The 26588-nt window shown below is 51.4% G+C and overlaps 1 protein-coding gene and 1 long non-coding RNA gene across 3 annotated transcripts; one reads left to right on the top strand and one right to left on the bottom strand.

The window, feature by feature from the left end:
• Window positions 1-2: 2 nt before the first annotated feature.
• Window positions 3-22960, bottom strand: SMPDL3B (sphingomyelin phosphodiesterase acid like 3B). The gene is made up of 8 exons (XM_007097941.3): window positions 22878-22960; window positions 14086-14299; window positions 9001-9098; window positions 5174-5317; window positions 4036-4208; window positions 3015-3195; window positions 2796-2929; window positions 3-389 (listed from the first exon to the last, which is right to left on the bottom strand). Exons 1-8 carry the CDS (start codon window positions 22936-22938, stop codon window positions 24-26), a joined length of 1371 nt encoding a protein of 456 aa, XP_007098003.2. The 5' UTR covers window positions 22939-22960; the 3' UTR covers window positions 3-23.
• On the top strand, window positions 288-16806 carry LOC122241299. 2 transcript variants are annotated; one of them, XR_006221353.1, is made up of 3 exons: window positions 288-374; window positions 3875-3958; window positions 16520-16806. It is a non-coding gene; the product is annotated as an uncharacterized LOC122241299 (long non-coding RNA). The 2 variants fall into 2 exon arrangements; XR_006221352.1 differs by lacking the exon at window positions 16520-16806 and adding an exon at window positions 4141-4185.
• Window positions 22961-26588: the final 3628 nt, after the last annotated feature.

The raw sequence follows: 26588 nt of genomic DNA, 5'->3' as shown, positions 1-26588 counted from the left end.
GCCAGGCGGCCGGGCGCCCGAGGTCACGGCGCTAGCAGCGCGCGCAGGCCCAGCAGCGCCGCGAGCAGGAGCGCGAGCCGGGGCGCGGGCGCGGCGCCGGGGGCGCGCAGGCAGGCGGCGTAAGCGTCGAAGGCCACCTCGCGCATCGCGCACACGTGCTCGGCGCTGCAGGCCGGGTCGCAGGCCTCCATGTCGTAGCTGACCGAGTTGTAAACGTAGTAGCGCTGCAACGTGCCGGGGTCGCTGGCGATGCGGCCCAGCGCCGCGTGCATGGAGCGGGAGCCTGCGTCGGGCACCCCGTAGGCCTCCGTCAACCGGTACTCAAGCTCCCAGAGCGGGATCCCCTTTTCGTTCGCCTGGCTCAGGTTCACGAAGTAGGTCACCATGTCCTGGTGGAGGGAGGGAGGAGGGTAGGCCATGAGCAGCCGTCGGCTTCCCCCCCCCCAATCCTGCACCTTGCATTTGCCCCCAGACTCTTTGTAACCATGACTGCTGTTGCTGACGAGGCACCTGCACTTAATACCCGATTTCACAAATGAGGAAACTGAGTCCTAAAGAGTTTAATTAATTTGGGCAGGGTCCTACCGGTATTTAGTAGCAGTGGCAGGTTTGGAATCCAGGTGGTTAACCCTGCGGCCTACGCGTTTTCTGTCCCAGATACACAGGAAATGTTTATAGAATTAAGGGATAAAAAGCAACTTTAAAAAGTAGGATGGGGTGCCTGGCTGAACGAGGTTATGGGATTGTGGCTGCCGAGGGCTTGGGATACACTCAAGACCCCTAGGTCTCCAGTGCATCTTCAGAACTAGAATCTGGAAACGTTTATCTGTCCAATGCTTTCCACTTAAATTTGTGGGCCTGCCTCAAGTCACTAGAAGTGGGGTAAGAGGAGCTGCTATGAATAGATGGTAACTTCCCCCTGGGCACATTACGTTATTTCGTTTGGTCCTCTCGAAACCCTGTGAGGTACTGTTACTCCCATAAACGGAGGCCAAAGAGGTAAAAAAAATTTCATGAGTGGTGGAAAACCCAGGCCTCTCTGACTCCCTCCCTGAGAAGGATGTAGAGTATGTTGGGGGCAGGGGGGACAAAGAACCAGGCTGTGATTCCTCTGCTAAGGCCCTCTTGAGTGCCCATGTGGACAACAGGCCATACTCTTGAAAGTCCTCAAAAAAAAAAAAAAAAAAAAAAAAGAGCCCTCAGACCTCTTTTCCATACACATTTGCTCTGGAATCAAGGACCTACGTTATCTCATCCAGCCCCTGGCTATAAATGTCCTCTCTCAACAACCAGATTAAATCTCTATATCCACTTCTTCCTGGGCCTGCTCCTTGAATACCCTGCTGCCTCTTCCCTGGGCACTTTTGCCTGGATAGCATCTAGACCTCCCAAAGTTAACAGGTCCCCAACCAGACTTCTGATCTTCCCTCTGAAACCTGTTCCTCCTGCAGTGATCCCATTTCAGTGAAGGACAGCTTCACCCTTCCGGGGACTGAGGCCAGAGCCGGGACTCCTGTCTCTCACACTGTTATCCAGTCCACCGGCAAATCCTGTCTTCTCTGCCTTCGGCATACATCCAGGATCTGGGGCATCTCACCGCCCCACTGCCACACCCTGGCCCGAGGCACCGTCACCTCTCAGTGATTATTGTTGTCACCTCCTAACTGATCCCCCCTCCCACCGCCATTTCTGCCCTTGCTTGCCCTTTAAGCCTGTTCTCTGAATAGCAGACTTGGCGGTTTTGTAAAATTACAAGTCAGAATATTTAGTTCTTCTGCTCCAAACCCTTCACCTCGAGAGTCCCACTCATGGCTGACATGATCTGACCTCATTCTTCCCACTCTCCCTTTGTGCCTTCCTCTGCAGCCACAGACCTCCTTGCTCTTCCCTAACACACCGAGCACACTCCCACCCCAGGGCCTCTGAACTTGCTCTTTCCTCGCCTCCCCCCCCCCACCATGCTCACGTGGTTCCCTCCCTCAATTTACTCAGAATTCAAATGTCACCCTATCAGTGACACTTCCCTGCCTCACCCATCTCACAGCATACATACATACCCTACCGCTGGCACACTGGCCTCCTCACTCTGTTTTCTCCTTAGCGCTTCTCTCCATGCCTCACTTAACTTCCCTGATTTATTTATTGTGTGTCTCCTGTAAGAACGTCAGCTCCAGGAGAGTGGTGACTTTATTATTGTTCACTTATGTGCCTCCTGAACTCAGGGCCTGGGAACCAGGGAACACGGTAGATGCTTGGTATATTTTGTTGAATAAATAAAGGAATAATATTTCTTTGCTGTTTCAACAATCGCAAGCACATCCCAGGAGATGAGGGTTGCTTAATGAGTTAGGGGCCTGCTTTGGCTGGGACCTAGTTGGCATAGGCATGAGGTGGGCAATGGGCATGAGGTCACGACTGTCGGAAGCCTTGAATACCAAGCCAGGGAGATCCAGCTTATTATCTTAAGGGCACTGGGGAGCCATTGAAGGTTTTTGAGCAGGAGAGAGACAAGAAGGACTTAAAAAAAAATTAGTTCCTTCTGCAGACGAGCTATAGCAGGGCAGGGCTAAAGGCAGGGAGGCCAAGTTGGAGAATGTGATCTAGGGTGAAGGGAGATTTGGGGACAAAAAACTGACCTGATTTGGTTGCAGGATTTGGAGGTGGCTCAGGGATTCTGAACCTGAGCTCTAGAAGAAGGTGGATTCCCTGGAAGGACTTAGGCAAGGCAGTGATACATTCAGGTCCCTCCCCACCCTCCTCCTCTGGCCCCAACAGACCCAGGCAGGGCTCCTGACCTGCAGGCTCAGTGTGGCTCGGTCATACTCAAATACCCGGATGCCTGGATTGTTGGCCCCGTTGACCACTCCAGGTAAGGTGGTTTTCCATGGGGTGACCCCCGGTGTAAGGAACATGACGCTGATGGGGGCACCTTTCAGGAGAGAGACAGTGGGACTGAGAGAGGCTGGCAAGAGGAGGAGGGGGCTGGGCTGGCAGTTGCCCTCCTCGCCGAGTACCTGTATCATCATAAAACATCCGGAAGCTGTCAGTGTGGTGGTGACCGAAGAACTGCCCCGCGATGACATGATGGTGCTTCCGGACCACCTTCAAGTACTCCTCATTGAAGCCCTCCCAGAACCAAGCTTTGTTCCGAGTCTTCTCAAAGAACCCTGGGGGCACGTGGCCAATAATGTACACCTGCACAGAAGGGGTACCCAGGAGGGGCTCAAGGATGCCCTCCCCGACCCCTCACGCCTGCCCACCCGCCTCCCAAAAGGCAAGCAGACAGGATCAAAGGTACCCCTTGCAAAGCAGATTCCGGTACTCTGGGTAGCCAGCAAAGATTTCACCTGGTGTTTTCCACTGTGTGCCTTTGCCTGTGCTAAGCCTGCCACATGGAGTACGCTTTTCTATTTTTCTATTTATGTATTTTGAGAGAGAGAGACAGACAGAGTGTAAGCCAGGGAGGGGCAGAGCGAGAAGTAGAGAGAATCCCAAGCAGGCTGTACCCTGTCAGCGCGGAGCCCGATGACGGGCTCGATCCCACAAATCATGAGGTCATAACCTGAGCCAAAATCAAGAGTCAGACGCTTGGGGCGCCTGGGTGACTCAGTCGGTTGAGTGTCCAACTTCTGCTCAGGTCATGATCTCACAGTCCGTGGGTTCCAGCCCCACGTCGGGCTCCGTGCTGACAGCTCAGAGCCTGGAGCCTGCTTCAGATTCTGTGTCTCCCTCTCTCTCTGCCCCTCCCCTGCCCATGCTCTGTCTTTTTCTCCCTCTCTCTCAAAAATAAACAAACACGAAAAAAACAAAAGTCAGACGCTAACCAACCGAGCCACCCGGGTGGCTCCTAGAATACTCTTACTCTTTTTCACAGGCTGTTGTGTGGATGGAAAAAGCCGCCTCCTGGTACCAGGCTGATGAAGGACCCCTCTGTGATGGGGGCATCTTGAGTGGTTGGGTGAGTTTGTGTGGAGGCAGGAGACTCCTTCAGGAAGTGACCCCAGAGAGGTGGGAGGTGGAGGCAGGAGCCGTTACCATTTCCTTAGCTCGGGATGCATTGGTCAGCACGTCTTCCAACCACTGGAACTGCCGAGCGGGGTCGGCCATGCCCGCTGTTTGCTCATTGTTGCCGTAGTACAGGTTGGTGTTGAGGACGACGACACGCCCAGCCCCACTCAGTCCAGGCAGCTTCTCGGCATAGAAGGCACCTAAGATGTCACAGCCAGAGAGGATCTGAAGGGACCTCTGTGCCCTCCACTCCATGCCCAGCTTCTCCTGCCCTTGCGTCCTCCCTTCCCATCTTTCCCATAGGAGGGGCACGGTGAGTAAAATCAGAGGCTCTGGAGGCAGCCAGCCTAGGTTCAAGTCCTGGCTCTAGCAGTTAGTAGCTGTGCAGCGTGAGAAAGTGTTTACTTCACCTCTCCGTGCTTCGGTTTCCTCCTGTCTCTAATGTGCATAACAGCAAGAAGCATTTGTCCCTCCAGATCCGCTGTCAACCCCATTCACTCAACACTCTGTCCCAGAAGCTGATCTCTGTGGACTAAACCCGCGGGCTTCTGGTTGGGTTTTCACCATTTGGAACTGAGGACAGGGAAGAGAGTAAGCCAGGGTCACCTTGTGCTGGCTGTGTCTCCGGATCGGTGGCTCTCAGCCACTGATTTTGTCCCCCAGGAACCATTTGGCAGGGGCTGGAGACATGTTTGGTTATCACAGTGGAGGGTGTTACTGGTATCCGGTGGTTAGGGGGCTTGGATGCTGCTATGTGCCCTACGACACACAGGACGGCCCCCACGGTGAATTATCCGGCCCGAGGTGTGAACAGTGCCAAGGGTGGGAAACCCGGCCTCAACCGGAGGTCACTGCCCCTTCCTAGGGTTTTTGTGAGGAGTCTCGGAATGTGCTGAGAGTAAGTGCCTGGCACACAGTATATGCTCAATAAACATTCATTTATGATCCTCACTAGCGCTGTGGGGTGGAGAGTATGGGCACTGGAGTCGGCCATCCCTAAGCTGGCTGATCTTGGCCAAGTGAGTCGACATCTTCACGCCTCTGGCTCCTTATCCGTAAAATGGGGATAAAGTCAGTACCTGTTTCACGGGGTCGTGTTGAAGACAAAATTCAATCAGACCTTGGCGTACAAGTAAGTGCTTATGGCTGCAGATGGTGCTAGTACCTTCTTTGAAGAGAGCGATGGATTCGTTACTGAGCCAGGGCCTCCACAGTTCTGCTACCTGATCATAGATGCTGTTGCCCCCTGCTGGGAGCTGGTTCTTGGGGTGAAAGTCATGATTCCCCAAAGCAGCGTAGACTTTAGTACCTGGGCAGGAAAAAAGAGAAATATAAACATATTTATGTGAAAGCGCTTGGTGGAGTTAGTCATTTTCAGTCCGCTAGGAGCCGACCGCGCTAATGGAGAAACGCCGTAGCACAAATGAGGAAAATACAGAGATAAGCAGAAAACCACATTCAGTGGAATCTGGCTGAACGTGGCTCAGACCTGGGAAGGAAGAGCCGTGAGTTCTCTGATCCCAGTTCCGAACCCCATTCCCAGCATAAAGTTCCCTGGTCGGAAGCATCAGAGGATGAGAAGAAGAAGGCTAGAAGATCTAAATAATCTTCACATCCATTATCAGCCCCTTGGCAATTTAGTGCTCCCTTGTTCTTGTCGATTCCAGGTCCACTGACTTTTAGGAAAAGGGTTTGGTTCACTCGGGGAGCCTTAGGAGTTTCAGTCATTCGTGAGTCAACGGGTGTTTATCGAGCACCTCATGTAGATCTGGGAACCAGGCACCCAGTCCCCGTCCCAGGGGCCTTGCAGTGCAGTGGGGTTGACAGGTATTGAGTAATTAGAGGTGTGAGGGTGTCACAAAAAAGGGAAGAGCCACTTGCGATAGAAGCCTACAACAGGGTGGGGGTGGAAGGAAAGGAAGGAAAGGAAACGAAAGGAAGTGGCTTGTGAATGACTCCTGTGGGGAGGGAGCCCATCAGACTCATTTCCTCCCCAGAAGTAGCCTCATTCTTGCTTTTATTTTACTTCTGTGTCTGGCAAGTAGTAGTTTCTCAATAAAAGTTTCACAATAAACACGGGGCACCTGGGTGGCTCAGTCGGTTAAGTGTCTTCAGCTCAGGTCATGATCTCACGGCTGTTGAGTTTGAGCCCCAGCTCGGAGCCTGGAGCCTGCTTCAGATTCTGTGCCCCTCTCTCACTCATGCTCTGTCTCTGTCTCTCTCTCTCTCTCTCTAGAATAAATAAACATTACAAAAAAAAAGTTTGACAATAAATAAAAACCCCTCTGAGCTCAGGGCAGGGTTTTGCCCTTAGCCTGGCGTTCCCCAGGGACTGACCTTGAACCAATGAGGGAGGATGGAGCCTCCAGTTCCCACTTGGGGAGATATTTTCACAGAGACTTTTTGCGCTGTAGAGCCTACAAGATCTGAAAGTGCTAAAACCTCTGCTGAAGGAGGAGGTTGTCAAATTCCCATCAAGAATTGTTTGCAAAGGCAGAAGCCCTCACCGTACCCGCCTGGAAAACCCTCGCCTCTTTAACACAAATGCCACCAGCCGAGCATCCGACTCTTGGTTTAGGCTTCAGATCATGGTCTCACAGTCATGAGATCAAGCCCCAGGTCGGGCCCTGCACTGGGCACGGAGCCTGCTTAAGTTTCTCTCTTTTTCCCTCTCTCTCTCTCTGCCCCTCCCTCATGCACACTCTCTCGCGCTCTCTCAGAAAAGAAGAAGAAAAAGAAAAAGAAGCCGCTTAAAAAAATGCCCCAAACCCCACACATCCCTGGAATTCTAAGAACAGATGAGAAGGGAGGAACTCTCTCTCCTTCCTTCGCTGCTTCTTTGTGCCAGGCACGGTTAGAAGCTTCTGACAAGCACAAGCTCCATGAGGGCACAACCTGGCCAAGTTCCCTCCCCCCTAGAATGGTATCTCACTCACAGTAAGAATAAGATGCTCAATAAATATTTGTTGACTCACTAAATGAGTGAGTGGATTACTTAATCCTGACAACAACCTTCTGGGCAGGTACCGTTCTTCTCCTCGTTTTGCACAGAGAGGAAACTGAGTCTCCAGGGCATTGCCCAGTGGGAACTGGCAGAGACTGAATCGAGACTGAGATCTGTTTGCCCAGCACACCTGCATTCACCACTCAGCCATGCTGGAGGAGAGGGGCCGGGGTTCACAGTGACTCTGATGGGAACACAGGTGGCACGTGGCCGGAAGAACGCATGACACACGATGTGGATCCGAAATCCGGAGTTGCGGTCCCTTCCTCCCCTGCAGCAATTTGCTTGACTTCTCAGTGCTCCGGCTTTATTTATCAATAAAACGGAGAGGGCTTGCTTGACCTGTGTTGCTGTAATTCTCAGATAATGCCTCGGGGCGCCTGGGTGGCTCAGTCGGTTAAGCATCTGACTCTTGATTTTGACTCAGGTCCCGATCCCAGGGGTCTCGGGATCCATTTGATTTGAACTCTTCTAGTATGTTCTATTTTAACATCTCTACAGGCGGAGTGTAACTTACTGAGGCCATGAGGAAGCACTGTCGTACTTGAATTAACAGCGTTTTTGTCCTTGGCAATACATAAAATATGAGGCGACTCACAGTTGATAGCGTCTGGAATATTAGGAAATTCAGTAACTGTGCAAGTGTGTCATAAGCTAGAGGGTCTTCTACCTTATGTTTGTGTGTTAACTCGTACTTACAAAGCATTTGCTCAGCCATCGTTCCGCTTTTATTCCCGAAGTGTATGGGGAGCCAAGGAAAGCGTGCTCAGAGTTGGATGAGTTTGAGTCCCTCCCTGGGAACTGACTGGCTCTGAGCCATAGGTTCCTCATCTATGCGTCCAGACAACTAGACCATGCTGCATAAAATGATGCCCGTCGGGGGAAGAAGGTGGCAGAAAGGTTGCCTGGAGGACAGATGTGGGGTGGTGACGGCAGCACAGGGCCCCTCCTGGAGTGGCAGGGGCAGTGGTGGATAAGAGTGGCGCTCAGAGCTGGATTTGTGTCCTCACCCTTGCCACGTGACCTTGACCAGTTTGCTTGACTCGGAGGCTCACATTTCTCACCGGGAGAGTTGAAACAGTAATAGCACGTCCCTCCAGGATTATCGCGAGGAGCTAAAGCATATAATGTTCTTCGAACAGTGCCTGACACAGAGCACTCGATGCATAGATCCGTGTAGTCACTGCTGCCGCCGTATTTATTTGTATCATCATTAGCCCATATCTGGGTCCTGGGGACCCATGACTAAGGCCTTTAGAGGATGCAGCTGTACCAGAACCCGGAGGAAGGGAGTGGGGGGCTAGTGGGCTGCTCTCACGGGTCCCCAGCTGGCAGCCCGAGAGCCCGATTCAGCCCCCAGGACCTCGTGTTCGGCACAGGCTGCTTAAAAACATTTTCAGGGTCCATTAGGTGAGGGATGCGGATCCCATTCTCCTTGTCATGTTCCATGGGACTGCTGCCATCATCACTCACAGCTCTGCCCACCCTCCTAGGCTCTGAAAGCCCCAGAAGCGCAAGGACAGCACCTTAGCTGGAGCCCAGCATCTCCCGGAGGCCCCTGTAGCCAGGATGGTTTCAGGGCAGTGGATGGCAGCCCTGGGGCCACCGCAGGACATAGGGCTCTCTGCGAGTCCCCGTGAGGCTTCCTGGGAACCGTGCCCGTATGTAACCGTAGATGCCCTGAGAAGGGGCCGTGAGTCTGCGTTAAACAGGCAAGGCCAGAAGGCAGCGAAATGTCAGGCATTTCTGTTAACGGGATGCTGCGTGTAAACACGGGCCAGTGATGTCTCACATTCTTTGCAGCGTTGTTGGAAGGGAAGAAACAATCAATCGCCGTGAAGTGCCCCGCCGGGGACTTGGCCAGCAGCCAGTGCTGCCGGTGGTTGAAGGTCCCTCCTCCACATCTTGCTGCTGTTGCTCTCCCACCGTGCCGGACACTGCCTGGGGTTTCAGGAACTGCTTCAGGGGAACCAATGACAGAGTCTTACCTGGAAAGACCTCTCTGATGAGCCTGGTCAGGCGGTCCACAATCGCCAGCACGGCTGCCTCTCCCAGCCTCTCATTGGGCACATGAGGTGTGTCGTCACTGGAAAACACCATCGAGCCGGTTTGGTGTGGGCAGCTCAGGAAGGGGCATGAGAAAAGGAAGGGACAGCCCAGCCATGAGAAAAGAGGCTGTGGAACTGGCCCTCAGGCACCCCCTGAGAGGGAAGGGCCAGGCTGGAGCTGGGGGTCACGCAAGACAGAGCTCAAACCTGGGCTCTGCCGTTGACCTGCTGTGGGTCCCTGGGCTGGTTGCTTAACCTCTCTGAGCCTCCATTATGTCGTCTGTAAAATAGGGAAGATAATGGTACCTACTCCTAGATTTTCATGAGACTTTATTAAAGGGGGAAAAATTATGTGTGTGTGTGTGTGTGTGTGTGTATATGTGTGTGTGTGTGTGTGTGTGTGTGTGTCTGTGTATATATATATATATAATGTTGTAGACTGGTGGGACCACTTTCTACCTTATAAAGGGCATATTTCCTGGGCAGCTCTCCTAACTTGGAAAGTCTTTTCCTTTATCTTCTTTTTTTTTAAATTTCTGCTTCTTGGGGTTTTTTTTTTTTAGGCTTATTTATTTTTAGAGAGAGAGAGAATGTGCGTGCATGCATAAGCAAGGAAGGAACAGACAGAGAGAGAGAGAATGAGAATCCCAAGCAGGTTCCATGCTCAGTGCAGAGCCCAACACAGGGCTCTGTCCCACGACCCTGGAATCATGACCTGAGCTGAAATCAAAGAGTCGGACACTCAACCTACTGAGCCACCCAGGCGCCCTTATTTTCCTTTCTCTTAAAAAAAAAAAATAATAATAAATACAAAATAAAATGTAGACTAGTAGCTGCTCCGTTGTAATTATTATTTAAAGAGGGAAGCTTGAGAGTTCCAGTCCCATCTTGCAGGCCCCCAGGAAGCTCGGGGTGGCAAAGTCATCTCTGAGTCCTGCTCTGTTCCCTAAAGGGTTCTCAGGAGTTTGGAGCTGGCTTCAGAGTTTAGAGTTCAAATCTACTCTACGGCAGATCCAGGACCTGCCCCAGGACCGTTCTGTCCCTCTTTCGGCTGACCTAAATTCCTGGATCCAAGTTAGAAATACACAGCAAGGCCAGGGAGCAGGGAGGAGAATGGGGAAAGGCAGGTTAGGGGATGGGTCGGAGCCCCCACAATCTAAAGCCTGAGGACCCTGCTGGACCTGACAGGGTGAGGCAGCCGCTGCCCAGGTGCCCTCTGCCCCCTCCCCACTGCCCCCCATCCCCGGAGAAGTTAAGTAGCTTAATTAATAGTACTGCTACCGTTGCTAACAGCTCACCGTGGCTTACTCTGTGCCAGGGGCTTTCTGTGTGTGACACCCACATCCCCGTGGGCTTCCCATCGATGATCCTACAATGTGAGTTCTGTTGTTAGTCCTGTTCGACAGATAAAGAATCAAGGCACAGAGAGGTGGAGAATCCTGCCCAAGTGTATAGAGCGAGAAAGTGGTGGAGCCAGGGTCTGAGTTTAGTCAGACTGGCTGCAGGGTCCACGCTTACACTCATCACACCCTGCTGCATTCCTGACACCCTCCTCAGGGCTGCAAGAGGAACCTCTCGGCCCTGTCTTCCCCAGGGACAGGCCAGGGGTCCAGAGTCATCAGAACAAAGTTCGTTTTTTATTTGTCCCTAGTTTGGAGGATCTAATTCTTTCTTTTAGAAAACACTTGCAGTTTCTTGGGGCGCCTGGGGGGCTCAGGCCGTTAAGCGTCCGACTTCCGGCTCAGGTCATGATCTCACGGCTCAGGGGTTCGAGCCCGGAGTAGGGCTCTGTGCTGGCAGCTCAGAGCCTGAAGCCTGCTTCGGATTTCTGCGTCTCCTTCTCTCTCTGCCCCTCCTCCACTCATGTTCTGCCTTTCTCCCTCTCAAAACTAAATAAACAGGGGCACCTGGGTGGCTCAGTCGGTTGAGCGTTCGACTTCGGCTCGGGTCATGATCTCACGGTTCCTGGGTTCGAGCCCCGCATCGGGATCTCTGCTGACCGCTCAGAGCCTGGAGCCTGCTTTGGATTCTGTGTCTCCCTCTCTGCTACTTCCCCACTCACGCTCTGTCTCTCTCTCTCAAAAATAAATAAACATTAAAAAAACAATTAAAAAGAAAACGAAACTAAATAAACATTTAAAAAAAAAAAAAAAGAAAGAAAGAAAACACTTCCAGTTTCTACAGATTACCCCTAAGGGATGGCAACTTGCCCAGGGAAGTCAAACTTTTTAGAAATTGAATTATAAAAGGTCCCAGAGGTTTCCCGGAAACATCCTGTTTCTGTTAAAGGGTCAGAATTTCCCAAAGTAGTCACCTTTCCCAGAGGGCTCACGTCTTTCAGAATGTTGCACGTCCCTCCCACAGCTCCTCTTCAGAGAATTCAGAGCAGAGGCTCCCGGAGCCAGATGCCTCTTGGGAGCAAGAGTTCAAGGTCATGGCTTAAAGCTCACTCTCTTCTTAGACTGATTCCTGAGCTGCCCAGGACTGCCCTGAGACGCTGCCACATTTCTTGTTTGTTGCTGTTTTTTAAGTTTATTTATTTATTTATGTTGAGAGAGAGTGTGCAAGCAGGGGAGGGGCAGAGAGAAAGGGAGAGAGAGAATCCCAAGTAGGCTCCATGCTCAGTGTGGAGCCTGACATGGGGCTTGATCTCACGACCGCAAGATCACCACCTGAGCCGACACGAAGAGTTGGACGCTTAACCGACTGAGCCACCCAGACGCCACGACCCTGTCACATTTCTTAAGTGTCTAGCTTTGGCATTGGGACCAAGCGTCCTGGCCGCCCTGGCCCTGGAGGGTTCTCACTGGTCAGACTGTTCCGCCCGAAGATAGCGCGTGGGGTGATTTCTGCTCAGCCAGACTCCATTTCTGCTTCTTATCCAAGGACGCTGCTGCGAGTCCTCCAACTTCCCTTAGCACTGGCGGTCCTTGTCACTCGAGGTCCACCCTTCGCTCACCGGCTCCTTTCTCCCTCCCTTGGTAGGTCAGCCTGACTTGTGTTCAGCCCCCCGGCTGAACACAACCACCACCCCCCCACCACCACCACCAACCACAGGGTCCATCTGAGGGTCATTCCTGGTCACTCCCATGCCACACTGAAGGACAGGTGAGGGCATCATGGGTTTGATCCTGCCCTGTAGAAGTGTCCATTGAGGCTGAAAGAGGGAGCAAGAGGTCAGAGCTCCTGCCGGCCTTCTTCACCAGCTCCCCGGATACCACTTCCTGTGAGAAGTCCTCCCCGATCCTGCCACATGGAATCAGGTGCCCTGCGAAGCTCCCGCATCCCCCAGTGACTCTCTCTCCTTGCTGGGATACGGTGGTTCAGTGGGCTTGTCTGCATCGCCCCAAGACCGTGAGCTCCTTGAAGGCCAGTCCAGGTCTTATCATCTCAGCTCCCCAAGTGTCTACCCCGGGGGCTGAACACAAGTCAGGCTGACCTACCAAGGGAGGGAGAAAGGAGCCGGTGAGTGAAGGGTGGACCTCGAGTGACAAGGACCGCCAGTGCTAAGGGAAGTTGGAGGACTCGCAGCAGCGTCCTTGGATAAGAAGCAGAAATGGAGTCTGGCTGAGCAGAAATCACCCCACGCGCTATCTTCGGGCGGAACAGTCTGACCAGTGAGAACCCTCCAGGGCCAGGGCGGCCAGGACACTTGGTCCCGATGCCAGACCACTCTCAGGCTCTCTGATGTGGCTGGAAGGAGCAGGGTTCGGAGCCCATGGCCAAGAAAGAATTCTTGAGACATCTTCGGTGCAAAAAGGGTGGTTTTATTAGGGTACAGGGACAGGACCTGTGGGCAAAAACAGCTGCACTGGGGTTGTGAGGAGCGACTGGTTGTATAAGATTTTCTATCCTATGGAAGAGAGGGTGATGTCAGGGCTCCAGGAAATTGAGTTCTAGGTTTCTGGGGGGAAGTGGGGTCTGATTATTGATAAGATTGCTTTTTTTCTTACAAAACATAAAGCCAGGGGCTCCTGGCTGACTCAGTCGGTTAAGTATCCGACTTCGGCTCAGATCACAGTCTCACGGTTTGTGAGTTTGAGCCCCGCATCGGGCTCTGTGCCGACAGCTTGGAGCTCGGAGCCTGCTTCGGATTCTGTGTCTCCCTCTCTCTCTCTGCCCCTCCCCTGCTCGCACTCTGTCTCTCTCTGTCTCTCTCAAAAGTAAACATTAAAGATTTTTTAAAAAATAAAAAAACAAAATAAATCATTAAAACAGTTGCAAACTGATGGAGACCCATGTCCTGCATGACTGTGATCTCTATCAATTAACCACTTGTTTTTTCCTTTCCCTTTCCTTCATTCTTGGACAGCCAGGAGCCTGAGAATGTCACACATATCCCACCTGGGGGCAGGGATAGGGTTCTGGGGTGTTACCTTGTGCTTTGTCCTCAGCTTGCCTTTTGCTTCCTCCTCACCTCTACCTTCTTCCCTCCCTGCATTTGGATCTCTAGGGCTTGGAGTCCCTAAACACCAGTGGGAGTGGCCCCAGTGTCTGTCCACCTGACTTAAAATCCAGGAATTCTTGGGGCGCCTGGGTGGCTCAGTCCGTTGAACATCCAACTCTTGATATTGGCTCAGGTCATGATCCCAGAGTTGTGGGATCAAGCCCCAGCACTCTGCATGGAGTGTTGGAGCCTGCTTGGGATTCTCTCTCTCTCTCCTTGTCTGTGCCTCTCCCCCACTCACATGAGTACAGGGATTCTCTCTCTCTCTCCCTCTCTCTCAAATAAAAAATTAAAAAAAAAAAAAATCCAATAGCTGTCCACATACCCAGATGGGCCATGACTGTCCCCAGCCTCAGAGTGAGCTGCGTTCTGCGTTCTGCTAAGTCTGGGAGACACAGAGTCAAGGGCACAAATTTTGGGATCAGCCAGGCCAACAGTCCTTTGAGCAAGTTGCATAACTTTGAGCTTTAGGTTCATAGACTCTGAATCAGGGCTGGTGAGAGGACAAATGGAGATAGTGTGGGGAGGGTGCCAGGCTGGCAGGTGAAGGCTAGCCTAGCTCTTGTGACTGCTCTCACCCGGTCCAGAGGATGAAGTCTGGCTTGGGCTCGATCTCCTTCATGGCATAGATGGAGGAGTTGATGAGGACCCAGGGAGAGTCGCAGAGGTAGTCACCCCAGGGGCCTGCATTGGGCACCGGCTGGGAGCCAGCTGATGGGCACACCTGGAGGGGGTCTTCAGATACCTTGTAGTCAGGGTCAAGGTGCAGGTCCGAGATGTGCCAGAACTTCCCTGCAGAGGAAAGGAGACCCTCTTCAATGCTGGTCCCTCCCTGAGCCTGGATGGCGAAGACGCCCAGGGGTACCCTGGGCTGGGAGAGAGCAAGCTGTAAATGTGAAATGAAGTTTCCTCTGAAGCCAGCTTTCAGAGAAAAAGAGCCACAGGTCTGACTTTGCCCAGGGAGGCACTGAGAGTAGGAGAGAAAAAGATTGGCTCTGTCCCTGCCCTGTGACCTTTGACCTTCCCCATCTCCCCACCTCAGGGGACCCAGCAGCAGCGTGAAGGATTGGGCTTCATGACCCTCAAAGAATCCTTTGGGAGTTAGTTCTAAGCAGAGTGCTTGTTTTAAAGCAAAGTTTGGGTAGGGGCACCTGGGTGGCTCAGTCGGTTGAGCGTCCAGCGTCAGCTCTGGTCATGATCTCGCGGTTTGTGAGTTCGAGCCTCGCATCGGGCTCTGTGCTGCCTGCTCAGAGCCTTGGAGCCTGCTTTGGATCCTGTGTCTCCCTCTCTCTCTGCCCCTCCCCCACTCATGCTCTGTCTCTCTCTCTCTCTCCTTCAAAAATAAAAATATATAAAAAAAAAAAAAAAAGAGGGGCGCCTGGGTGGCTCAGTCGGTTAAGTGTCCGACTTCGGCTCAGGTCATGATCTCACGGTCCATGAGTTCGAGCCCCGCGTCGGGCTCTGTGCTGACCGCTCAGAGCCTGGAGCCTGTTTCAGATTCTGTGTCTCCCTCTCTCTGACCCTCCCCCATTCATGCTCTGTCTCTCTCTGTCTCAAAAATAAATAAACGTTAAAAAAAAAAAATTAAAAAAAAAAAAAAGAGCAAACTTTGGGGAGTGTCATGGATAAGCACTCAGGCTCTGGAGCCACATAAAAGCTGTGTGACCTTGGGTGAGTTGCTTCACCTTTCTGAGCCCAGAACCAGAGGCAGATCTTCTCATGCTCCAGAGAAATACAGACGAAAATCTGAGCTGGGAGAAAGTCTACACACCAATTGCCTTGTAAGATCTTGCTAATTAGCGAAAGCCTGGGGGACATGTGTGGAGATGCAGCTCAGCAGTGCTGGGCGAGAAAAGAAGGAATGTTCCTTCAGATTGGGCCGAGTTTCTGGTGTGTGTACTTAGTGGCTCTGGATGCAGCTGGGAGTGGCCCTGAAGTGGTCAACTGAAACCTGGTCTCAGCCAACTAAGGGCGGCTGAGATGCCAGAAAACCTCTTGGTGTGAGGGGAGCCTGGCTGGCTCAGGCGGTAGAGATACTCTTGATCTTGGGGTTGTAAATGAGTCCCGTGTTGGGTACACAGATTCCTTAAAAATAAAACCTCACAAAAAAAAAAAAAAAAAAAAAAAGCCTCTCAGTGCGATCGAGAGAAAGGAGTCCCAACAAAGAAAACGAGCTACAAGGGGCAGATTTGACATCTGTACCCAGCACAGCACAATGGGTAAGTAGTTTGGAGGAGGCTTATGGAACAGGTTTGGCCTCTGCCCTAAAGCCTGGAATTTCCTCACCCTCCACCATTGCTGTCGCTTCCTCCTCCATTTCCTGTGTCACTTAATGCCAATAGTCGTACCCACCCCCCACCCCCTCCCCGGCCCTGCCCCCAGCCCAGGAAATTGGGTCAGCCTGGGAGTCCCAGCTTCTGCAGCTTTCATGGTTGGATGGCTGGGGCACCACCCAAGCCACAGGGCATTCAGTGTGGCTCTAGGAGAGGTCCGAAGGTCGAGTCCAGCTCCTGATCCTCTCTCTCTATGACTTCTCACCTCTCCTTATCTAAACCTGGTCCCAGGAAAGGATCAGAAGCTTACTTATACTAAGGTGCAAATGACTGATTAAATCTTGATCCCTCCCAAGGTCATTACATAGTCACCAGAGCCCTGCAGGTACAGTTGACCCTTGGACAGTGCAGGTTAGGGGCACCGACCCTCCCTCAGTCACAAATCTGTGCATAGCTATGACTCCCTCAAAACTTAACTACTAATAGCCTACTGTTGACCAGAAGCCTTACTGATAACATAAACAGTTTATAAACACTTATTTTGTATGTTATATATATATATATATATATATATATGATATCCTGTATTGGTACAATAAAGTAAGCTAGAGAAAAAGTGTTATTAAGAAAATCATAAGGAAGAGGAAATACTGTATAAAAAAATCTGTATGTAAGTGGACCTACAGTTCGCACTTGTGTTCAAGGGTCACCTATATTGATCACCACCCCCATTTTGCAGATAAGGAAACTAAGGCTCAGAGGTCAACCTGCCTGAGATCACACGGTAAATGGTGGAGGTCCTGCGTCTCTTGATTCTCTCCCAGGAAGATGTGATTGCTAACAGGGTAAAACCGATGCCTTTTTATTTTAGATATGTCTTTTTGTAGACTTTTGCAGTCTATGCCTGCATGTTCATTCTTTACCCAAACTGAGAGTCTTTGTTTCTAATGGGGGCAATTTAAACTTGTTACACAGGCCATGACTGCATGTGAAATTACTCCTACAGAGACAAAATCCCAAGCCAGAGGAAAGAAACTGCCCCGTTTCAACTAGTAAATGGGCAGAGTTTGGTAGGCTTTCCTGAGCCCCTGCACAGAGACTGAAAGGGGGGTCACATCCGCTTCTAAGCCGGAGACGGAGCTGACCGGGTCGGATGCAGTGAGAGGCCCTTTGCCCTTCTCTCTGGAGCGTGATCCCCCCCGCCCCACCACCCCTCCCCCCGCCCCGCCCCGCCCAAGACCATGCAGAGACCATTCCCCTGCCTCAAGCCGGCTCTTTTCCGCTAACCATCAACAGGGAGCAGATCTGCCCTTTTGATGTCATGCCTCAAAGAACTCAGTGAAAGTTGCTTCACTTCAGAAACTCCAGTCTGCTGACAGGCTCACGGGTCAGCTGTTGGTTTCTCTCTTCCCACAAGCTCCCTTCCCATGAGCTCTGGTCTAGTCAGAGTGTAGAACTGAAACTCCTTCCAGCCTCCCTGGCATTCCTCGTGGTGTGTGTGTGTGTGTGTGTGTGTGTGTGTGTGTGTGTACATGCACGTGCCCCGGAGGCCTGACTCCAGGAGAGGCCAGGATAGTGGAAGGAATGGCGTAGAGAGCAGGGGGCTCCACCTCCTTGGGCTCTGGTGTCTTCACTGTGGAAGTAAATCACACAGACCTCACACAAAAGAACTCACCCCACTCTTTCGCCTCGTAGGGCCTCTTTCTGGCTTCTCTGTGGCCTTCCCCAGTCTTCCCCAGGTCATTGCTCGCATGGCTGCTTCGTCCTCCTCATTCAGGCCTCAGCCCAAAGGTCACCACCTCAAAGAAGCCTTCCTTGACTACCTTTTCTCAAGTTCCATCCCCCACCACCCGTCTGGTCACTAGTTATCGCCTCCCTCAGTTTTATTTTCTTCAGAACACTCTCACATAATGAAATGAGCTTATCGACTTGTGTATCATCCACCTTCCCTGTCTACTCTGTCAGTTCCGTGAGAGATGCAGCCTGTCTTGTTCATCTCTGTGTCCTCAGCACCTCGAGCAGTGCCTGGGATGTGGAAGATGCCCGAATAGATGTTCAATCAGTGAGCAAGGCTGCGAGGAAGATGATGGGACTCGTGAGACTCAAAGAATGTTAGCCAGGTGCCCTTTACATGCTCATCTCACTTCATCCTTGCCGCCATTCTGTGAGGTGGGATTCTTATGCCCGTTTCACAGATGAGGAAACTGAGGCTCAAACCCAGCCCTCTCTGACTCCAAAGCTGAGGCACAATGTTGACTCGGAGCCTCCAGCAGATGGCTTTTATAAAACATGTATGTTGCCCACAAAAGGGTGGAAACCACAGGCTTCTATGGAATTAGCCACAGACTGTGAGGAATTTAAGCTCTAATTAAAACGTCATGGAGGGGCGCCTGGGTGTCTCAGGCGGTTAAGCATCCAACTCTTGATGCTTGGATGGCACCCGGCCATGTGGTGGACAAGCCAGCCTGTGCTCATTCCCTGGGCCACTGTGCCCCTCAGGCCTCAGTTTTTCTTCTCTTCTGGAACCTCTGTTTCCTCAAACATAAGATGAGACTATTGCACAAAGGTTATCCGAAGGCCCTGCCAGTTCCAATGCTATTATTATTGTGTATAACCCACACCACAAGATGATCGTGGTCTCTATTTTAGTCCTTTGTTTTTGACCCTAAGCATCGACCCCAAACATTTCCATTATAATTCCTCCTCTGGAAACCGAGGCCCTCCAAAACACAGAGGGTTCCCTTGTTAAATCCAACATTTAGGACCCCTTGTGTTAAGTACATAAATTGCTCTCTCTTCATGACAGCCCCGTAGGCTTACTCTTGAGGGAAATGTTTTCCTACCATGCTAACCCACACTGAAAGAGACTGTTTCTCTGCAATTAGAAACTGAAGGATAGGGGCGCCTGGGTGGCTCAGTGGGTTGAGCATCCGACTCTTGATTTCAGCTCAGGTCATGATCCCGGGGTCATGGGATCAACCCCGCATGGGGCTCTGTGCTGAGCATGGAACCTGTTTAGGATTCTCTCCCTCTCTCTCCCTCTGCCCCTCTCCCCCGCTCATGCACTCTCTCAACTCTCTAAAATAAAAGTAAAAGAGTGTGTCTCTACCATTTATTTTTTAAAAAATGAAGCTGAAAGACAAGGCCGTGCTGCACGGGGGCTACATGGGAGGAGACAGAGCCAGGGAGCAGGCACCCCACCCAAGCTCTTCGCTAAGGAAGGTGCAAGCAGGAACCCCACATTTCAAGACAGAGCAGGTACGATTGCTCTCCGATTGGGTGTCTCAAAGTTCTCCTGCACTTGAGGGAAGATTTGGACTCTGAAAAAACCTAGCAGTACTGTGGAATTCTTTTAAAATTTCATTTTGGGGGCACCTGGGTGGCTCAGTCACTTAAGCGTCTGACTCTTTGTATCAGCTCACGTCATGATCTCAAGGTTTCGTGGGTTCAAGACCCACTTCCGGCCCCGCTCTGGCAGTGTGGAGTCTGCTTGGGATTCTCTGTCCGCCCCCCTCTCTGCCCCTCCCCCATTTGTGCTGTCTCTGTCTCTCAAAATAAATACGCTTAAAAAATAAAATGTAACTTTGTTTTTAAAGTATAGATGTATACATTCCAGAAAGTTTGGAGAAAAGAGAAAAAAATTGTACCTATAAAACCCACCATCCCAAGAGGACCCTTCCAAAGGCATACTGTGTAAGGCAGCTGAGTACGTACGGACTTGGTCCTTGCCACTTCCTAGCTGTGGGACCTTGGGCAAGTGTTGAGCCTCCTCTGAGTCTCATTTTCCTCATCCGCGAAATGGGTACAATGGTAATAGTACCTGCTTTATAGGGTCTATAAAAACCAAACGAGGTTTTTCTTCTCTCATTTTTCAAGTGGGTTTTGAAAGGACAGCTGATAAGCCACTAGCATCAGCCTGGCCCCTCCTAAGTCTCAGAAAATAAACGTTAGCTCTTCTTGTCTCTTTGCTTTAGTGTCTCTTTGTTTTGACATAGCATTATTTTATAAACAGAGTGACGTTGTACTGCTTGGGTTCATGTCCCAACTCGGACATTTACTACATGTGTAACCTTGGGTTGGTCATTTAACTTCTCTGAGGCTCCGTGACTTTGATAATCCCTACCTGACAAGGCTGTTGTGAGGGTATTCTGTAAAAATTTCAGCAGTGCCTGGCATACAAGTACTTGATAAATATCCCTATTGTTCTCAGTTTTGCTGTGACGCCCTAAAAATTTTCCACCGGGTGTTTTTTTCCACAATCTCTTCAGCTATTCCATTACTGCTGTCAGCATTTTTCATTACCATAAACAACGCTGCAATGAACATCTTAGTGCCTTTGTGGGGCGGGGAGATCCATTTTAGCCACTAGGACTCTGGGCTGTGGGGTGCCCACTGGCATTTAGATTTCCAAGAAAGCATATTTAAAAGTGAAAGAGGGGCGCCTGGGTGGTTCAGTCGGGGGTGGTTGAGCGTCTGACTTCAGCTCAGGTCATGATCTCACCATTCATGGGTTCGAGCCCGGTGTTGGGCTCTGTGCTGACAGCTCAGAGCCTGGAGCCTGCTTCCAGTTCTGTGTCTCCTTCTCTCTCAGCCGCTCCCCCATTCATTCTCTCTCTCTCTCCCTCTCCCTCTCTCTCTCAAAAATAAACATTAAAACACTTTCGAAAAGAAAAGAAAAGAAAAGTGAAAGAGCGAGAGTGAGAGATCCTTGCAACCATTCCCGCCCTCCAGTCAGACTGGCAGGGCCCGGAGTCCCCCAGCAGGGTCGAAGGAGGACTGCCACTCAGCGTCTCCTGGACACGTTGCCCTCACAGGGAATGACACGCTGTCAGCGCTCATCCCAGCGACACTTCCTCCTTGAGGTCAGAGCTTTTAGAGCCAAGTCCCTCTCAGGCCTTTTGCTCTGGTCTCCGGCCCCAGGCCCCGGGCTCCTCCTCGCTGGCCTCTGGGATGCGGCCGCACCAGCAGGGTGCTTTGCCAGGGCTCCCAGCTGCTCCTGGGTAGTGTCTGGGGACATGCACTGACCAGGGGAGCACCTAGCAGCTCCAGCCTGGGAGAACTGAGCTCCACCGAGCAAGCCACCAGCAGAGCCCCGACCCCTTTCAGCCTCAGTTTCTGCAGCTACAGAAAGGGTGGAGGGTCACCTCTAAGGTCCCATCCAAGGACTCCCGGAAAGGGCAATCTAGGATCCTAAGGAAAATTCCACCGCATGGAAATCCTTAACGGGCATCCCCAACTGGACACATCCCTAATCAACCTGCCACCCCCTCCTGCCGCACCTCAGCCAATGACAACTCGGTCCTCACAGCTGCTGAGACAAAAATCTTGGAGTCACCCCCACCATCTGCCAGCAAGTTTTGTCCAGAATCACACCGTCTCCAACCACCCCTGCTCCTACCGCCCCGGGGAGCCTCCACCTCCCCTCACGGGACGATGGCAACAGCCCCCCATGGTTTTGGCTGCTTCTCTTTTACCAGGGAGCCCAGGACTGAGGGAGCGTCCAGGTCACTGAACTTCCGGTGCTAAAACTAGGCAAGTCTCAGGCACACTGAGACCCTGCCTTTACCCCACTGCTGTCTCCTCTCAACATGCAGCCCAGGGAGCCTTTTACTTTTTTTTTTTTTTTTTTTTTTTTTTTTTTTAAGAAAGGCAGACTGCCACGTGCAGCGCCTCATTTGGATGTGTCTGGAGTCTTGGAAGCTTGACTACCCTACGTTCTCCTACAAATGGACCTTGAGAGCTTGTTTGGAGGTTCTAGCAGGGGAGCGCAGCTACTCGTATACCCTTGACCGAAGAACGGTCCTCCTCTATCGGGGAAGGTCGTCCTCTTCGACCGAGTGCGCAGCTTCGGGAGGGACGCACATGGAGCGGTGAGGGAGGAAGGGGACACCCGCCTAGCCAGCCAGATCAGCCGAATCAACCCTGGCGATCAATGGGGTGACAGATGTCGCAGCCAGATCGCCCTCACATCCCCAGGGAGCCTTTTAAACTTACACAAGACAGGGACACCTGGGTGGCTCAGTCGGTTGAGCATCCGACTTCAGCTCAGCTCATGATCTCATGGTTCATGGGTTCGAGCCCCATGTCAGGCTCTGTGCTGACAGCTCAGAGCCTGGAGCCTGCTTCGGATTCTGTGTCTCCCTCTCTCTCTGCCCCTCCCCCGCTCATGCTCTGTCTCTCTCTGTCTCAAAAATAAACATTAAAAAATTTTCTTTTAAACCTACACAAGTCAGGTCACCCCACAGCTCTCCCCAAACCCTCTAATGATGTCCCATTCTACCCTGAGTCCTTACATTGTCTACATGCTTATAAGTGAGCTGACGCCAGCCCCCAGCGCCCTCCCTCCCCCCATCATGCCCCCAACTTCATCTCTCCCACTCACCTTGCCTACTTTGCCCCAGCCACTCTGGCCCCATGCTCGTCCTCATATGCATCACCTGAGCATCAGGCTCAGGGCCTGTGTGCTTTGTGAGCTCCCTTACCGGAATGTTCTCCTGGATGTCCATATGGCTCTCTCCCTCACTGCTTCAGGTCTCTACCCAAATGTCACCTCCTGGCCACTCGTAAGTACCCCCATCCCCCACTCCCACCCCTTTATTCTGCTTTATTATTCGGCATAACACTTATTGTCTCCTAGAAGACCATGCATTTACTTGTTCATGTGTCTTTCGGTCTGTTTCTCCCCAGGTGAAGGGCTGCTTCACTAGGGCTCGGCTTTGTTCCTTTTCCTTGCTGTCCCATTCCTGGTTCCTAGAATAGTGCATGATATGCAAAAGGCCCTTAACCAACGTTTGCCGAATGAATTCATGAATCTGCCCGCCACCTTCTGCCTCTACCAGATGGCTGGCTCTTATGTGCCCACATCTCTTAGTGAAGCCAGTGTCCCTCCCCTGGCCAGCCCTGGCCTCCACTTCAAATCTTCAGGCCCAAAGAGCAGCCCCTTCCCACCCCCACTGACTCTCTCCCAGGCCTCCCTGCCCTAGCTTCCTGCCTTGCTATTTTTAGCAACATTTTCAGCTTTCTGTGAGCAGTCCCCAGCAGCCAGGATCGAGTTCATAGTACAGAACAAAGGCATCAAAGGCATTTGTAGCACCTACCTGGTTCAGCCCTGGTGACTCCCCAGTGGGCCAAGAAAATCAGCAGCTTGAACAGCCTCATCTTTGGGACTCGCCTCGTCTTTAGGGCTCACTTCACGGGAGCCACAGGACTCCCCCGAATCTGTGACTGAAACTGCAGGCTTCTTAACTAGATGTTGTTGGCCGTGGGCCTGAGCAGAAGTTCCCGTCCTGTTTCCCTGTGTGCCTAGTCATCCAAGGCACTGCCTCCTCTGGCTTTTCTGCCTTTGCCTCGAAGGGCGTGAGCAGGGCTTGCCCAGGAAGATGCACCAGCCAGGCCTTTGAACTCTGAGGGGTAGAAAGCCACACCTGTCCTGCCTGTCAGTCCAGCCAGTAAATGGATTCTCCGGGAAACTCACTCGGCACCAGTCACTGAGCAGCAAATATCACCTACTTTCAGAGGTTTTACGTTGCCCCACCCTGAGCAGAACAAACAAAGCTGGATGAAACAGCTGGCCTTTGCCATCAAAGGAATTGACTGCTAGCTGGAGCTCCAGATGCCCTAGCACAAGAGAACCCAGACTGAGTCATCCGTTCATTTATTCCAGGAACCCATGTCCCCAGGAGACAGAAGGGACCCAGGACAGCCCCTGCCTTCAACAGGGAGAGGGAAACCAGTGGACTGCAGTTTATTTATTTATTAAAAATATTTTTTTAATGTTTCATTTTGAGAGAGACAGGCACACACAAGAGTGTGAGCAAGGGAGGGGCAGAGAGAGAGGGAGACACAGGATCCGAAGCAGGCTCCAGGCTCCGAGCGGTCAGCCCAGAGCCCGACGTGGGGCTCGAACTCACAGACGGTGAGATCGTGACCTGAGCCGAAGTCGGACGCTTAACCGACTGAGCCACCCAGGTGCCCCGAGATGCAGTTTAGCCCGTTAGGTGGCTTGACAAACCCAGAGGAGGAATCAAACCCTTGAGGAAACGGAGGTGATGGGGCTCATATCTTCTTTTATTATGGAAATTACCAAACAGAAGCAGGTAGAGAGATTGAGCCCCAACATCGTTCTCCACTCTGGCACTGTGACACCTGCTTGGGATTCTTTCTCTTCCTCTCTCTGCCCCTCCCCTGCTCACTCTCTCTGTCTCTCTCTCAAAAATAAATAAATAAACTTAAAAAACAAAAACAAACAAACAAAAAAACCCTGGTAGCAGAGCCCTCGGGGTGTGGAGGCAGCCCTCAGGTGACTACTGACCTTTGTCCGGGCCTCAGAGCCTCTGGGAAGCCAGGCTGGATCTATGGTTGTCTTGGGGTTCAAGTCCACAGAGCCCAGGAAGGTCAAGAATGAGGCCATGATAGAATCCATGAATGTTGACATCTAGTCCAGTTTTTCTAGAGCAAACATACATTGCTCTCGTGTATTCCTTCATTTACTCTTGTATTTAACATGTATTCATTAAATACCCTCTGTGTGCCAGATGCTGGTGATATAATGATGGACAAAAATAGTTTACAGTTTACTGAAATAGGCTTTAGTAAAATTCATATAGATTAATGTCAAATTATAACTCTGATGGTGCCCAGTTTGGATGCCATCCGAAAGACCTCAAGCTTTTTCCTACAGGTCACGGGCAATCACAGAAGGTTTTGGAGCAGGTACGTGAAAGGATCGTAGAAGAATTCCTTGTGAATTTTCCCTTTGCAGCAGCAGTGACTGGCTGAAAAGAATGAGCATCTAATAACAAAACGTGGCATGCCTCAAAGCATACTTTATAATTTGGGTCTGTTCTAAGCTGGGCTTTTTGTGATGGTTGATTCTTAAAGATCCCAGAGAGAGGGGCACCTGGGTGGCTCCGTTGGTTAAGCATCCGACTCTAGATTTCAGCTCAGGTCATGATCTCATGGTTCGTGGGATCGAGCCCTGTGTCAGGTTCCGTGCTGACAGCAAGGAAGCTGCTTGGGATTCTCTCTCTCTCTCTCTCTGCCCCTCCACTGCTTGAACATACTCTCTCTCTCTCTCTCTCTCTCTCTCTCTCTCTCTCTCTCTCAAAATAAATAAATAAACATTCAGGGGAAAAAAAGATCCCAGAGAGAAATTCTGAAGCTGGCCATACTTAACAAACTCAGCATGGCCAAATCTTCACTGAAGAGGCTTGCTTCTGTTCTTGAATTCCTGATCTGTTTCTCCTTGTTACCCAGATTCACAACTAGACTCCATTCAGGGTTAGCATAGCTCTTGGCCCTTCACAGGCACTAAATAAGTATTTGGTGAATAGGTGGATGATGGAGAAATTAAGACTGAATGAAGAACACATTAATAAGTTGCAGACCTCTTGATGTAAATTAAACAATAAATACATTTTTTTAAATTTTTTAATTTATTTTTGAGACAGAGAGAGACAGAGCATGAGCAGGGGAGGGGCAGAGAGAGAGAGGGAGACACAGAATCCGAAGCAGGCTCCAGGCCCTGAGCTGTCAGCACAGAGCCGGACGCGGGGCTCGAACTCACAGACTGTGAGATCATGACCTGAGCTGAAGTCGGACGCTTAACCGACTGAGCCACCCAGGTGCCCCAACAATAAATAAATTTTAAAAAAAGAATATATGATTACTTCCACAAGAAAAAAAAAAATAAGTTGCAGACCTCTTAAATTCTTTCCTTTCCTGTGGCTTTTGCTTTATCACTGCCTCTCTCACTCCCTCTGGCCTGGGGCAGGCCCACAGCATTGCTACCTTGTTTTTTTTCCCCCAGCTTCCTAACAGATCACCCCGCCTGTAGTCTTGGGCCTTCCCTGGCCTGTCCTTGCTCCCTCACTCTGCCAGGGAGATCATCTCACAACCCGGAAGTCATCATGTAACTCCTCCGCTCCAAAACCTTCAGCGGCTTCGGGGGGAGTAGTTGGGTTCTTAGCATGACGTCCGGATTGAGCACTGTCACCCCTTTGGAGGTCCCCCTCTTACCATCTGTCCTCTTGGGCACACTTCCTCTTCTGGAGGCACTCTTCAAAGTTGCACACAGTTTTGAGAAAAGCCCCTTTTACTTGTGTTGGTTTGATAAGACAACAGCATCCAAGGGCTGAGTGTCTGAGGATGAAACCATGCTGACGAGGCTGAGGGGATGGGCGTAAAGGAGACACGGAGGGACCGAGCATCGTGGTTAAGAGAGTCAGGAGCACAGAGCGCTAGGTTCGACGCTGGCTCTTCTCTTTACCAGCTGTGTGACCTCAGGCCGATTGCTCAGTCTCACCCACAACGGTCAGGCACGCCGGTGTACCATTAAAAGGTCACAGGAGCAAGGCGATGTTATTCATCCGTAGGTCAGCCAGGCAGGCTGGGCATGGGGCAGCTAGGGACCCCTGGCCGGACACCTCTGCAAGGTGGATTAGCCATCTTGGTCTGACGGGGACTGGAGGCGTTCCCAGGACCAGGTACTTTCAGTTGCAAAACTGGGAAAGTCCTGGGCAAACTGGGATGAGTGGTCACCCTATACCTGGGCCCCTGCCAACCTCGTGTGTTTAGTCCAGCGTATGTTATTTTGTACACGCGTCTACGATATGGAAAAGGCTGGGAATTCTGTAAAGTGGGGATTGGAAAAGGTTGGGAAGCTCAGTTTCTTCATCTGTAAAGTGGGGGTGCTAAGAGTGCTTACCTCGTTTGGTTGTCGTGAAGATTAAGTGAATAAAGCAGGACCTTTTGATCCTGTGCTTTTGACCCAGAGGCACAGCCAGATTCTATGTCTTTGCCAACCAAGG

This window comes from Panthera tigris, chromosome C1 (genome assembly GCF_018350195.1).
Source record: "Panthera tigris isolate Pti1 chromosome C1, P.tigris_Pti1_mat1.1, whole genome shotgun sequence".
NCBI classification, from domain to species: Eukaryota; Metazoa; Chordata; class Mammalia; order Carnivora; family Felidae; genus Panthera; species Panthera tigris.
Note: the sequence above shows the minus strand (reverse complement) of the source record. Positions and strands in the feature narration are given on the sequence as shown.

Bases quoted from the DNA above. Each gene is read 5' to 3' on its own strand.
- SMPDL3B (XM_007097941.3), bottom strand. From the start codon at position 22,938: ATGAGGCTGTTCAAGCTGCTGATTTTCTTGGCCCACTGGGGAGTCACC. The intron at 4,209-5,173 runs GTACTAGCACCA...GTGACATCTTAG, and splicing joins CATCGCTCTCTTCAAAGAAG to GTGCCTTCTATGCCGAGAAG. The intron at 390-2,795 runs GTCAGGAGCCCT...TCCCTCCACCAG, and splicing joins GAGCCACACTGAGCCTGCAG to GACATGGTGACCTACTTCGT.